This window comes from Mytilus californianus, unplaced genomic scaffold, assembly GCF_021869535.1.
Source record: "Mytilus californianus isolate M0D057914Y unplaced genomic scaffold, xbMytCali1.0.p SCAF_14, whole genome shotgun sequence".
Classification (NCBI taxonomy): Eukaryota; Metazoa; Mollusca; class Bivalvia; order Mytilida; family Mytilidae; genus Mytilus; species Mytilus californianus.
Genome location: NW_026262626.1, coordinates 14,863,998 through 14,879,479, shown reverse-complemented (window position 1 = coordinate 14,879,479; position 15,482 = coordinate 14,863,998). Strand labels below are relative to the sequence as shown.

General features: G+C 32.8%; 1 protein-coding gene across 7 annotated transcripts in view; it reads left to right on the top strand.

The window, feature by feature from the left end:
• LOC127724252 (uncharacterized) overlaps positions 1-15,482 on the top strand; it is a 259,524-nt gene that overhangs the window by 231,167 nt on the left and 12,875 nt on the right. The window contains exons 1-2 of one of the 7 annotated variants that reach the window (XM_052231190.1): positions 10,657-10,716; positions 13,941-14,032. The exons of 5 other annotated variants lie outside the window; for them this stretch is intronic. In XM_052231190.1, coding sequence (XP_052087150.1) covers positions 13,948-14,032 — 85 coding nt within the window. In that variant the 5' untranslated portion in view covers positions 10,657-10,716; positions 13,941-13,947. Of the gene's footprint in view, positions 1-10,656; positions 10,717-13,940; positions 14,033-15,482 lie in introns of those variants that run through there. One more of the 7 variants, XM_052231189.1, reaches the window with a different exon arrangement.

Here is a 15,482-nt window from a genome sequence, read left to right as displayed (position 1 = left end):
CATGGATCAGTGAACAAGAACTTAGTCTTAGATGCATGATTTTTTTTATTAGTTGTTAGTGGCTTTGTACTAGCTGTCAGTAACTGCGAGTACTCTCAGATCTGTACTTAGTGTCTTTTTGTTGTTTGGATGTACAAGTACCCGGCCACGTCCACTTGTATTTGTAGTATTTGTATTTTTATCCATCTGATGAGTTAAGCCTCTTTCAACTGATTTTTATACGACCGCAAAAAAAATTTGCGGTCGTATATTGGTATGACGTTGGCGTCATCGTCGTCCAAAGACACATTGGTTTTCGCACTCTAACTTTAGTTTAAGTGAATGGATCTCTATGAAATTTTACCATAAGGTTCAATACCACAAAAGAAAGGTTGGGATTGATTTTGAGGGTTATGGTACCAACAGTTAAGGAATTAGGGGCCAAAAATAAGCATTTTTGTAACTTCCAGACATAACTTGTGTGTTAGTGTATGGATCTCTCTGACATTGTACCACAAGGTTCCATATCACAAAGGGAATGCTGGGATTGATTTTGGGGGGTAATTGCCTCAAAATTTTAGGAATTAGGGGCCAAAAAAGGGGCAAAAAACAAGCATTTTTCTAGTTTCATGACAATAACTTGTGTGTAAGTTTATGGATCTTTCTGAAATTGTACTACAAGGTTCCATATCACAAAGGGAAAGCTGGAATTGAGTTTTGGGGTAATTGCCCAAAACGTTTAGGAATTAGGGGCAAAAAAGGGGCACAAAACAAGCATTTTTCTAGTTTCAGGACAATAACTTGTGTGTAAGTGTATGGATCTTTATGAAATTGTACTACAAGGTTCCATATCACAAAGGAAAAGCTGGGTTTGAGTTTGGGGGTAATTGCCCTAAACGTTTAGGAATTTGGGGCCAAAAAGGGACCAAAAAACAAGCATTTTTCTAGTTTCCAGACAATAACTTGTGTTCAAGTGTATGAGTCTCTCTGAAATTGTACTGCAAGGTACCATACCACAAAGGGAAGGCTGTTATTGAGTTTTGGGGTGATGAATCATAAGGGGGTTCAAAAAATTTGGGGGGGGGGGATTTTTTTTTCCTTTTTTTTTCTTTAAAATTATCCATTTTAAATTGGTTATTTCTGATTTATATATAAAAGCAAATAATAATGATATGGTTTGAATAGGTAAATTAAAATTTTTTAAGTTCTTAGACCACATTCATTCTGTGTCAGAAACCTATGCTGTGTCAAATATTTAATCACAATCCAAATTCAGAGCTGTATCAAGCTTGAATGTTGTGTCCATACTTGCCCCAACTGTTCAGGGTTCGACCTCTGCGGTCGTATCAAGCTGCGCCCCAGTGGAGCTTTTTATTGTTCGTTCTTATGTTGTACTGTTACACCACTGTCCCAGGTTAGGGGGAGGGTTTGGATCCCGCTAACATGTTTAACCCAGCCACATTCTGTATGTATGTGCCTGTCCCAAGTCAGGAGCCTGTTATTCAGTGGTTGTCGTTTGTTTATGTGTTACATATTTGTTTATCATTCATTTTTTGTACATAAATTAGGCTGTTAGTTTTTCGTTTGAATTGTTTTACATTGTCATTTCAGGGCCTTTAATAGCTGACTGTGCGGTATGGGCTTTGCTCATTGTTGAAGGCCGTACGGTGACCTATAGTTGTTAATTTCTGTGTCATTTGGTCTCTTGTGGAGAGTTGTTGTCTCATTCGCAATCATACCACATCTTCTTTTTTATATTTAAGGTTAAGTTTTGGTGGTCAAGTCCATATCTCAGATACTATAAGCAATAGGTCTAGTATATTCGGTGTATGGAAGGACTGTTAGGAGTACATGACCAACTGGCAGGTGTCATCTGACCTTGACCTCATTTTCATGGTTCAGTGGTTATAGTTAAGTTTTTGTGTTTTGGTCTGTTTTTCTTATACTGTATGCAATAGGTCTACTATATTTGGTGTATGGAATGATTGTAAGGTGTACATGTCTTATAGCTGGCAGGTGTCATCTGACCATGACCTCATTTTCATAGTTCAGTAGTCAAAGTTAAATTTTTGAGTTTTGGTCTTTTTTTCTAATACTAAATGCAATAGGGCAACTATATTTGGTGTATGGAAACATTTTATGATGTACATGTCAGTCCCGCAGGTTTAATTTGACCTTGACCTTATTTTCACGGTTCATTGCTCAGTGTTAAGTTTTTGTGTTTTGGCCTGTTTTTCTTAATCTATAAGCAATAGGTCAACTATATGTGTTGTATGGAAGGATTGTAAGCTGTACATGTCTGCCTGGCATGGTTCATCTGATCTTCACCTCATTTCAATGGTTCATTGGTCAATGTTTAGTTTTCTTGGTTAAGTCTGCTTCTTAGAAACTATAAGCAATACCGGTAGGTCAACTGTATTTAGTAATTTGAATGATTGTAAGGTGTACATATATTTCTTGTCAGGTTTATATGACCTTGAATTCATTTTCTTGGATCATGTTGAGTTTATGTGATAGTTGTAGTAAAGCTTTATAATTAGGACTATCAACATGATATCAATGATTAGTAACCCGTACGAAATTATAAGGCGTATTACGCCTGGAAATATGGCGTAAACCAGGCGTAAGTGGTAGTTACGTGTCCAGATCCAGGCGTAAGGGAACAGGAAACGTAAATTTGTAGTCCTTACGGGCGTAGAAAATATGGTAAACCTGGCGTAAATTGAAATAAGCAAGGCGTAAATTTTCCTACGGGCATAAAACTGTTGTAATGGCGTAAATCATAATACCCATAATGCTTTGTTGATAAAGGATCATGGGATTTTTTTTCAAAATTTGGCTCTTTGGTATTATTTTGCAAGAGTTGGACTTATGGCAGCTTTATATATTCAGGGATAATTTGGAAGAATTTGAAATTGGAATTATGGAATCAAATTGATTAATGAAAATTGTGAAATAAAAGGAAAGTAATATACATGGTAAAAGATAATTATGTGAGTAACTAAGTTTTATTTTTTAACAGTAATTTTGAATTCTGAAAACCTTCATCCTTGGATGATAACATTAAAATCTTTCACATTAAGTTAAATTGCAGTATTATCATTGATATTTTGGTTCAAATGACATTAATTTTCAAAAAAAAACTTAGTTAAAATGCTGGTTTTATTTCAGGAAGAATTAATTGCCATAATTCTAATTTAAACTTAAACTTATTTGAGCCAGTGTCTGTCCAATACATGTATGTATTTATTTATATAGCTTCTTCAATTAATAGTTAATATTTCAAGTTTCATGTCAAACAATGAGAAATTTAAGCAATATAGTACAGAAGTTTGTATCAAATACACAAAAGTACACAGCTAGGGTAATACACTGATTTAAAATAAGTGTAGTAATATGTAAGGATACTCCAGGCGTACTCATTTGCATATAACGCTTGGTTTTCTGTGGACCAGGCGTACTCATTTAAATATTACGCCTAATTTTACGCCTGGTTTCCGCCTCAGTTACGCTTGGTTTCCGCCTGGTTTACGCCTGGACATGCATTCCGTAAACACTACAATGACGCCCTGATAAAGTATGATTTCTACGCCTGGTTTCCGTGTCATTTACGGGCGTCCCATTTCGTACAGGAAAGAAGGCGCAACATTTCAGCGTGTGCACTCTTGTGTATACATTAAACACCACATTTACTGTTTTTACCCTGATTTTATGGATCACTGAACATAGAAATGTCATAATGTGAAATTATAGTATATTCTTAGGTTAAAGTTTTAGGTTAAGGTACATAGCTTACCATGAAGTTGAATTTCATACACATGTTCATTATGTGGTGAATTTTTAAATTCAGTGCCAAACTAAGATTTTGAGCCTGATTACATGATTGACTAGACATTGATACATGCTAGTGTTTGCCAGGCATTGTGTCCTGTACTAGGAATTTGTCCTGTACTAAGAACTTTAATAGTACTCGCTGAGTATGGAGTTTTTGTGAAAGTTTAATATTAGTGAGATTTTTGGATGACATCCTGTCAACTGCTTGTTGATCATGTTTATACATGTCTTAAAATTAATATCTGACACATTGGTGTTTTGTGAACTTGGAAATAAGTTATTTGATAGAATAATAATGTTTTGAGATTATCAAAATAAAAAATATCCCATTTTTACTACATTGTATATTAATGATTAAGTATATAAAAAAGAAGATTTAGGATATATGTATAACCATATATAAAAATGAGACAGCAACCGAACAACACAAAAATAAGAAAAAAAACAATATAATTTTTTGTATCAATGTTATAATTTCCAACATGTCCAAAGAGTTCAATGTATTTTCTAATTGAAATAAAACACAAGTGGAACTCTTTCAGAACTTCAGAAGCTTAAAGAAGTGCTGTTTCTATTGTTGGCTTTCTGTATAATATATTGCAAATTCTTGTGAAAAATGGAATTTTATTGTAATTGCCTGAAGTTTTAACATTGATCTATATATATATAACTGGGGAAAATACCCAAATGTTATAAAGAAGAATACATAAATTGATTGTTATATAATATTAGAATAGGAAGATGTGGTATATTGCTAATTTGACAACTCTCCATCAGAGACCAAAGGATGTAGGAGGTTAGCAACTGATGACACTGGACAACCTTCAGCAATCAGTAAAATCCAGGCCGCATAGCTATTTTTATTGAAAATCATATGTTCTTGCTACATGTATGCAAACAATTTTTTATTATCCATAACTTCGGATTTTATTGGTTCTTTTTCAGAAGGATTAAAATTCATCACTGAGAATAAAAGGAGAAAACACAGAAACAAGACCAAAATAAATTCAAAGACAAAAGTCAGATCAGTTAATTTTTTCATCACTCAGCCAATGAATTGAAGTTCTATTAAATATCTAAAGATATTAAAACCACAATAATGACAATGTTCTGTGCTGAATGGCAAAAAAGTGGACTATACATTACAATCACACAATGCTGGATGATAAGAAACTATTAATTTTTTGGGTGGAGGGATATCCTGAAAAAAAATTAGATTTATGTAAAAAGCTACTAGTATGTTAAGCCTATTAATAGAGTTTTCATTGATTTCAAATGGGAAAAAATTGTGTTTCAAAAAAGTATTCTAGAATTCATAAATAAACATATATTGATACTTACATAATCTGCTTTGTTGTTTAAAAGTTTAGTTTTGAACAGTTATAGAACAATATAATTGCATTAACATTTCCAAGGAAAAAAAAGATATTCAACTAAAAAGATTCATCTTAAAACAATTTACTACCAAACAGAATTCATTGTAACATACACATTTATTTACTGTATATTTATAATTTGAATCATAGGATTTTATTTTGTCCCATGGGATATTAAAAATCCCATGGGATAATTATAGTCCCATGGGATTTTTTTGTCCCATGGGACAACAAATATCCCATGGGACTACAATTATCCCATGGGACCCAAAAAAATCCTATGGGATTTAACCAAAATCCCATGGGATAATGGTCAATCCCATGGGATTTGCCCTATCCCATGGGATATTGAAAATCCCATGTTTTTCAAAATCAAATTTCAAAATAGATATAATAGTAACAGCAGAAAAGCAATGAATTTATTGAATCCCATGTAATTCCGCACATTTTGGTTATACACACGACACTGCAGCTCTAAGGAGAGGCGGCGGCGGATTTGCAAATGAGTGTTTTGCAAATTAAAAGTGTCCAGTGTTTATGCATTTTGAGACGAACCGAAATCGGTTACCAAATTCACAACAGTAAATTGACGTCATCAATATATAAGCTTGAACGCTTGAAACGTTCTTTGAAATCGTCGAAATCGCTTCATTATGAGGAACGTCGTGTAACGCTAAGTAGTACCAACATCGTGCGCAACGTCCGGGGTAATTACGGGGATGAAAACGAACTAGCTTATTATAAAATCGATGGCTTTGAAACAAGAAAGGAAAACCTTGTACAATATAAAGCGAGAAATATTTAGAACAAATTACAGAAATTGAATCCAAATGTCGATTTTCTTTTTTGTTTAGTGATATCAAAAACGAAAAACGAAAACACTATTGTTTTTCATTTTGGTTTTTGAGAAATCAAAAACGAAAAATGAAAACACTTTCGTTTTCCGTTTTGGTTTATGAGAAATCAAAAACGAAAAACGAAAACACTTTCCTTTTTCGTTTTTGATATCTCAAAACGAAAAACGAATGGACGCAAATATACACGGACCTGTATGAATACTTGATGAGCTATATAACTAAAAGGGACATCAAAAGACCAACTACGATCAATTATGCTTGATAATTTAATAAGTTTCTAATAATTTCTTTTTTGATTAAAATATTTCTAGAAAGGTATATTGTAACGGATGTCAGTGCAGATGTATTGAATACTGGGTGGACGATAATCACGTGGCTAAAATCCACCAGCAGCAGTATCGAATAATTAAAGTGCTGCAAAAATGAAAAAAAAAAAAAAAAAAGAAAGAAAAAACTTTATAAACTAGCTGCCTCCGGACGCTTTTCTTTATTTACCTTCACCATGAACGCTCAAATAAAATAGAAATAAAAAAAAGACAGAGATGTATGTAAAGAGATATGTAATAAAATAGTTAATGTTTCTGTATCTTCAAGTATATTCGAATTGAATCAAAAAGAGTGAAGACCACTATATCTTGTAATTGGTCGTGTTTTTTTTCTAAAGTTTTCAATAGAAAAAATGTTTTGACGTCCTTTGATTACAATAATTTTGTCTTTTCTGATACTGTTCATGGAGTTTCACACCTTTGAATTACATCCTTTATATTATCAAAATCTGCATCTGTTTTGTCTTGTAGCTTTCTTACGCATTTTTATCTTTTAGTATTGTTTTTTTTTCACATTTTCGCAATCATGCCTTATGTAAGATTTCCTGGGTAATCTTATGCTATAAAATATCAGGTACATGATACTTATAAATAAGACATTTTATAAAAAAAACTTTTAGATTTTAATTGATACGCGTCCTTCGATTCTTAACCGTTTTTATAGGGACATCAATACTTTACTTATTGTTAATCTATAGATCTTTTGTTCAGCAAATATGATATCTATTAATCTGGGAGTTTGGAACCTCTCGTCTAGTAGTGATTTTTGATAGTGAAAAATTATAGGGACAAGAGTAAAATTCTGTGATTGAGAACTTATTATAGATATAAACAATTAAAATCAATACGCATTCTTATTTAACTAGGATTTAAAATGGAAATGAAAAATTGTTGATCACGTTATTTTCATTTTTTGCAAGTAGTCGATACCTCTGCATGGTGGACTGCTAGTCCTCGATGGTATCATCAGTTTAGCAGTCAGTGCTTCGGGGTACTGATATGATTTATAACATAACTTTATTAAATTAAATTGTTGATCAATCTAGAAATTACAAAAAAAAAAAACAGTTTCAAACTCCCTAAGGCAAATTTTACAAACTGATTTTTTAAAATACTAAGCAATTTGTAACCAAGGACTAGATAACATAAGTTGTATTTGGCAAAGCCTTTTGTAATTTTGGGTCCTCAATGCTCTTCAACTTTGTACGTTATTTGGCCTTTTTAACTTTTTTTGATTCGAGCGTCACTGATGAGTCTTTTGAAGACAAAACGCGCGTCTGACGTACAAAATCTTAATCCTTGTATCGATGATGAGTTTATTAACCGTAGACAGTTTTGGCTATTCTTTGTATGTCCCTGTTGGTCTTAAATCTACTCAAGTATTCAAATTGTTATGCATCCTTTGCTTTCATTTTTTTCCCGGTTTGATCGTTCCCGTTGAATAGTATGGATGAAGGTAAATTTTAAAATGCGTTTCGTACACACCTATTGTAATGGTTGACCGTTATGGAATATCAGTTTCACAGATGACGACAGTTATGTTCCAAAATTCGTAACCACAATCCGGTCCTCTTTTCCTAGAATGTAGATTTAGACTTATCACCAGGTTTGCTTTTGAACAACACGACGGGTGCAAAATGTGGAGCATGATCTGCATACCCTCCCATAGCGCCTGAGATTATCTCCGGTGTATGGTGGGTCATAGTTTTCGACTTATTAGTTTGATTATCCCTTCGGTACCTTTCGCCTCTCTATTGTCTTATTATCATCAATAAAAGATATGCACTATTTGAATTAACATATTTCCTAAAGTAGTCAGAATGTCAGGCGTTGCTATCTACTGAAAAACATCATTGCTGATTCATGATGATAGTTATACCTAAAATATATGTCGTGCGCTCAAAAATTGATATTCAACAATGTACTTGTATATTACTACAATCGTGTTGCCTAATGGTACTAATGGTGGAGTGTCAGTCACATGTACCATCTTTTCAGTAACAAGTACAATATGGTAGTCCATAAAGTGGCATGATCAATGTAAAAAGTAAAATAACAAAAATACCGAACTCGAAGGAAAATTCAAAACGGATAGTCAGTCCCTTATCAAAATGGCAAAATCAAACGCTCAAACACAACTTACGAATGGAAAACAACTGTCAAAATCCTGACTTGGTACAGGCATTTCCTTATGTAGACAATGGTGGATTAAACCTGGTTTTATAGCTAGCTAAACCTGTCACTTGTATGACCATAGCATAGCATTCCATTATACTGACAACAATGTGTGATCAAAACAAACTGACATAATTGGTTAAAATGCCAAAATATTGGGGAACAGCAGTCAACACTGTGTTATAATCGTAACCACTATAAAAACTATGTCAACAAAGAAAAACGAAATGGCATATAGACACTCTATAGACAAAGCACATAAGCAAAAATGAAAGACAAGAATACAAAATATAACCATACATGTAGCCCAATAACACAATGGCGGGATGTATAAATACCGAGCCACGCCAAAAGTATATTACCAAAAATGGACTAAACAGTAAAGGTTAATTATATACAAAGCCAATAACAAAACCACTATAACAAGTAATTATGATGATAAACAACGTCAGTACATAAAATCTATACTTCAAGAACATCATGTATTATTAGTGAAGTTGATACGGAATATTTTTCTTGGTATCTTTCGATGAACTTTTTTTAGAAAAAAGACGAGACGTTCTTTGACATAACCCTGGTTCATCAACTTTCTGCTCAGACACTGGTGACGTTTTATAAAGTCTGAGTAGCAGCTGCAATCTATTGAATACCGAATGAGTTGGAAAATGTTTTTTCTCATATGCAGGTGAAGTTGGTATATTGCTGCTAAGGTGGGGGGAATTTATAATTTCAAAATTAAAATTCTTTTGTTTGTCATAGATTCTGGTACTGAGATGGCCGCTTTTGTCAAATTCGAGGTATAAGACTAAACATGGGGCGGAGGAAGCCGTGTCTGTTGTTTCTTTATTTTCTAGTTCTGGAGGAAATATTAATGGAACCCAATCAAAAAAGTTTGAATTGTTAATGGAAAGAACATCATGAATATATCTGAATGTAAAATTAAATGAACTGTCTTCCTTGATCTTCTTGTTTTAGACAAGTGTCTAAAGGAACTCCGACTCATATGAAAATAAGAAGTCAGCAAGGAGGGGCGCATAGTTCGTTCCCATAGGAATGCCGACAATTTGTTGAAAAAGTCTACCTCAAAACTCAAAAAAATTATTTTGTCAATAAGAATCTCCAGCACACTGATCACTTGTTCCTCGGTGTAGCATGTTTTACATTTTGTTCACTATTAACAAAATATGCCGCATGGTATTCCAAAGCAATAAATTTATAGCGTATGCTACCATTTTTATATTGAAAGCATTGTGGATTATCTGTTAGAAGATTTTTCAATTTCACATGGGGGATGGTGTTATAAAAGGCTGAAAAATCAAAGGTTTTGATAGAAATAATTTCAGAGAAAGATCGAGATTTAAAATTATCCAGAAGTTCTTTAGAGATTTTTAAAGGATACATCTTAATTATAAAGATTGAGTTGAAAATTTAGTTATGATATCTAAGCGATATTTGTAACACTCTTAGTTGAGTTGTTCTTGTTTTTCTTTTAAGTCAACCGTTTTTAATTTTGAATTTCCTAAACGTTTTAAATAGTATGCTTCCAGAACGTTTAAACTGTCGCGTACCAAATTTAAGTTATTCATTTTAAAACCTTTGCAAAATGCTTTATACAATTCGATAATTGTCAATTTTATGAGAAGTACATCTTTTACCCTTCCAGAGCACCTGCGATCAATCCCGGTTTTTTGATGGTGTTATTGTGCATGTTGATCAGGGTTTAGTTTTCTATATTGTGTTTTTATACTGCTGTTTGTGTTTTATTCATTTTTCGTGTTTTGCCATGGCGTTGTCCGTTTGTTTTCGAATATGAGTTTAAATGTCCATTTGGGAATCTTTCGCCCCTCTTTTACAAGATAACTTAAATTTTATAAAGAGTACCTGGTGTCTCAGCTTTATAAATAAAAAGTTGAAAACAGAATCGAAATGACATCTTCTTCAATACTTTTGTTTCCATGTTTGTTTTTAGGTCAATGTAAAGAAAGATCCCTACTCGAAAATGTCGGATGAAAACAAACCATACTGTTTTAAAATAAAATTATTCATAACACGAGTATGATAGTTGTATAGTGGTACTTTGTGGTATGTAGATATATCTTAACTTTCTGACGTAACCCAATTGAACACAAATTGAACATTAGGGCTCTCATTTAGAATGTAATAATAGAGGTATGTGTTATTAGAATTGATTATGTATGTTTAATTGTAATTTGTTGACTTCTATTATGTCAACTTTATAGATTCTATTAAAACTTTTTATAACACAACAATATTCGCAGTGTTATTTTTTAAATGATTTTAAATGATGTATTCAAACAAAGGATTTTGAAATAGCTATAGTCACTTTCACTTCTGAAAAGTTGTTACTTTAAGTATTTCCTAAAAAAACAAACTGTCTTTTGAATTATTAAAGTTATTATTTAATGTCAAATTAACTGACTAAGACAAAAATGAGATATATTTTGGTTTCATTTTAAAAGTAAATATTGGATTTTTATAGTTATTTATAAAATTATAAAGGTTAAGTTATTTATAAACTGGTTTAAATATAAACACTTGTCGATGCGATTTGTTTTTAAAATCAGACATTTACTTGAAGTAATTTTTGGAAAGTCAAGTTATATTTCATTTGGTAAACATTCTTGAAAAAAAAAGAAATATATTATTTTGATTGCATTTAAACGCAGTAATATGACATTAGTTCAAACATATTTTATTAGCTAAAATGTACAGAAACGATCTAATAGATAGTAATTGGCTTTGAACTAGCTTTCAGTAACTACTAGTACTCTTATATCGGTGCTTTGTGTCTATTGTTTTTATGTTAGTTGTTTTTTGTGCTTCGTACCGATCTCTTGAGTTAAGCCATTTGCAACTGATTTTTACAGTTTGTTCTAATGTTGTGCTGTAATCGAGGATAAGTTCGTGTCGCTCAGTCTTTGGTTTTCTATGTTATGTTTTGTATACTGATTGGTCGTTTTTCGTTTTTAGGCATGGCATTGTCAGTTCGTTTTCGACTTGTGTGTTTGATTATCCGTCTGGTCTCTTTCGCCTCTATTTTTTTTAGCTTTAAAAAATCATGTTAAACTCTGTGACGTTCTTTATGTACATGTCCAAAGTCACGAGCCTCTAATTAAGTGGTTGTCGTTGATTTATGTCTGTCAAATTTGTAAATTAATATGTTATAAATTAAGCTGTTAGCTTTCTCATTTGAAATGTCGGGGCCTTTTATTAATGACTATACGGTATGTTTTTTTCTCGTTGTTGAAGGCTATGCGGTGACCTATAATTGCTTACATCCACGTCATTTTAACTCTGATGGATAGTTGTCTCATTGGCAATTATACCACATCTGCTTATTTTTTTTAGCCCGCCATATTCTTTATGTGCATGCCCAAAACAAGAGGCCTACAATACGGTGATAGCAGTTGGTTATTGTCTGTAATAATTGTTTTTGATTTATTTTGTAGTACAATTAAACTCACCATTAAAACCAGGCTAAATTGCATTTAATTGATAAATTCAACAACACCGTAACCGTTATCTTGATAATATTTTTACGTAAAACAATCTAGAATTTTCAAAATATACTGCCGAAATTGACTAAACAAATTTTACTTTCAATAAATCAAATACAAACGGTAATAACTGTCCTTTCCTAGATTTAGATATCTCAGTTAAACACGGGAATCTCTACAGAAAAATTAACGATTAAAGGGGCAATTTTTCGTCCCAATTGTTAATTTTTCTTTTTTATATATCGTTCGCTATGCCTGTATCTTTAGTGACGTTTCGGATTTCGATGAACTTGATATATGTATTAGAATTGTCACATTACCTCAAATTACTGAATTTTGTTTCTAATTTTTCCATAAATACAAAGATTTGGTCTGGAAGTTTGGCTGTACCCGTAGCAAACTTATTTCAAACGGGATAGCACATCCTAATATTTACGGAGATGTTGTTTACCGAGCCCGGAAATTTAGATACGATCCGGGTAAACTTATCGATCTTTTAAATGAACTTATACTAAAATGTTACCCTCAACACTGTGATTAGATTTTTGAATATTGTCTTTATTGGAATAAATATTGATTTTGTTGTCAGTAAATTAAAACTAAACTAAATATTATTGTTATATACATTATGCACATACACGGTTCTACAATCTGTCGATACCTGCATTTTGACTTTGCACAAGGTCATGTTTTTCCTTGAGTATTATAGACGTCTTTATACTTAATCCATTGGATGTTGGGTGTGTAATGATCTTAGATACATGATTTTTTTATTAGTTGTTATGGGCTTTAAATTAGCTGTCAGTAACTGCGAAATAGTACTCCCAGACTTGTATGTATCGTCTTTTTTGTTGTGGGGATGTATATTTATGAATTCCTTGCCACGTCCGGTCTGTGTTCTTGTTAGTTGTTTTTCTGTTTGTAACGATCTGATGAATTTAGCTCTTTTCACTTGATATTCATAGTTTGTTCCTATGTTGTACTGTTACACCATTGTCCCAGGTTAGGAAGAGGGTTTTGCGCTAGCAAACATGTTTAACCTCGTCACATTCTATATGTGACTGTCCCAAGTCAGGAGCCTGTAATTGAGTTGTTCCCGTTTTTTTGCCTGTCTCGTATACATGATATATTTTATTTTTGTTTATGGTTTGTATAGTCGGTTTTTGTTTTGTGTCGTTGCACCTCTGTCCCAGGTTAGTGAAGGGTTTTCACTTTCAAATACGATTAACCCTTCCACATTCTGTATGTGCCTGTCTCAAGTCAGAAGCCTGTAATTCAGTGGTTGTCGTTTTTTGCTGTATATCATATTTGTTTTTCACTCATTGTTTTGTACATAAATCAGGCCGTTAGTGTTCTCGTTAGAATTGTTTTACATTTGTCATTCGGGGACTTTTATACCTGATTATGCGGTTTGGGTTTGCTCATTGTCGAATACCATACGGTGACCTATATGTGCTTGATTCTATGTCATTTTGTCTCTGGTGAAGAGTTGTCTCATTGGCAATCATAACATACTATTTTTATTTTTTATATTATAATTGTTTACGCCAGACTCGCGTTTCGTTTACAAAAGACTCATCAATAATGCTCGAATCCAAAAAGTTTAAAAGGTCAAATAAAGTACGAAGTTGAAGAGCATGGAGGACTGAATCAGACTGTTCATTTTCTATTTCGGTATCCCGGGTCTTTTATATCTTACTATACGGTACAGTTTTTTTTTCATTGTTGAAGACCTTACGGCTACCTGTAATTGTTCTCATCTTTGTCTGCTGGTTTCCATGGATAGTTGTCCCCTTTGCAATAATATAACATCTTTTTTATTTTGATAAAGGACTGTTTTAGATTTAACAACAAATTTTTTTTGACTTATTGCAGGCTAACAATGAGTGGACGGGATGCATGCCTTGTTGCCGGAACAGTTGCAGTTTGTGGGATATTTGGATACCTCTGGACTAAACGACAAACAGGTATTTTTTTATATATATAATTACAAGATGTAGATATAAAATGTAGCGAATTGTGTCAACGAAACAGCTATCTAACGACATACACAATCACAATTAGATATTTAAATATGAACATACGATATTCAATAATAGGCAAAAATATAAATAATATAATCTGTCAAAATGTCAATAAACACCGATATTGATAAAGATTTGGCCTTAGTATACATATACTCAGATAAACACCAAACACCATACGATATAACTAAAGACATCCGTTGGGGAGATATATAATTTAGTCGAAGTCGTGATATAGAGTTTATTTTTAGAAGAAAACATTTCTTCCCCCTTTAATTAATTTAATTGGAATAGTGGCATAACAAAAAAAAATACCCACTAGAAACTTACAATTATAATATTTTTTAAAAATTCCCTGAACTCTATAAAGTATCCAGTTTAACGGACAAGAAAAAGAGACTAAAGCATTATAATGCTAAAAATCCAATTACAATTCTTTAAGTTAGGCCAAACAAAATGTATATCCGTTATGGGTTCCCTCCTTCAGAAAAAAAGGTAGGGTAAGTAGAACTGTGTTTTATCTTTTTAACTTCAGTATATGTGGCAATTTGTCATGCTCCACTACAAAGAGTGCTAATAAAACTTAAGGGTAGAAACTTTAAAGCATTCGACAAAGGAAGGAAAACCCTAATCACAGAATGATATATTTTTATTTTTAACCTTCTGATACAGAATTCTTATGAAATGCCTACAGTAAATTAGTACTTCATTGTTATATATGCAGTATGGTGCATGTTTGATCTACATGAATATTTGTTAGTTTAAAAGGAGAGGCGAAAGATACTAAAGGGACATTCAAACTAATAAGTCATAAACAAACTAACAAGGCCATGGCATAAAACGACAAACTACGAAAAGACAAAACAGTTCACAAAACACAACATTGAAAACCAAAATCTGAGCAACTCGCACTCTGTTATATATACAGTATGGTGCATGTTTTATCTACCTTTATATAAGTATTTTTTTGAAAAATTTAGTTTGCCTTATAATTGTTTTGTTATGTTTTTCGGGATGAGTGGTGGGGTGAAGATGGGGGTTCTTTCACACATCTAAGCAACACAAACATATAATATTTTAGCTTTGGCTATACCATCTGGTTTATAAGCTCTTCAATTTTATAAATACCTTTTGGATTTTCGAATATTTTGGCTTTGAGCATCACTGAAGTGACATTTATTGTTTAAATGCGCATCTGGTGCTGATCTGAACATGCTGAAAAATTGGTAACGTGAATGTTATTGATTGGTTGGAATAGTTCTACATTTTATGCATCCTACCCGGTTTCGGGGACTCGGTGGCAAAGTGGTCTACGTAGTCGAACTAATGTATCATTAGCCTGTCAACGCTGAGGTTGGGAGTTCAAATCCTGCACGTTGCAGGTGCGCTCAAC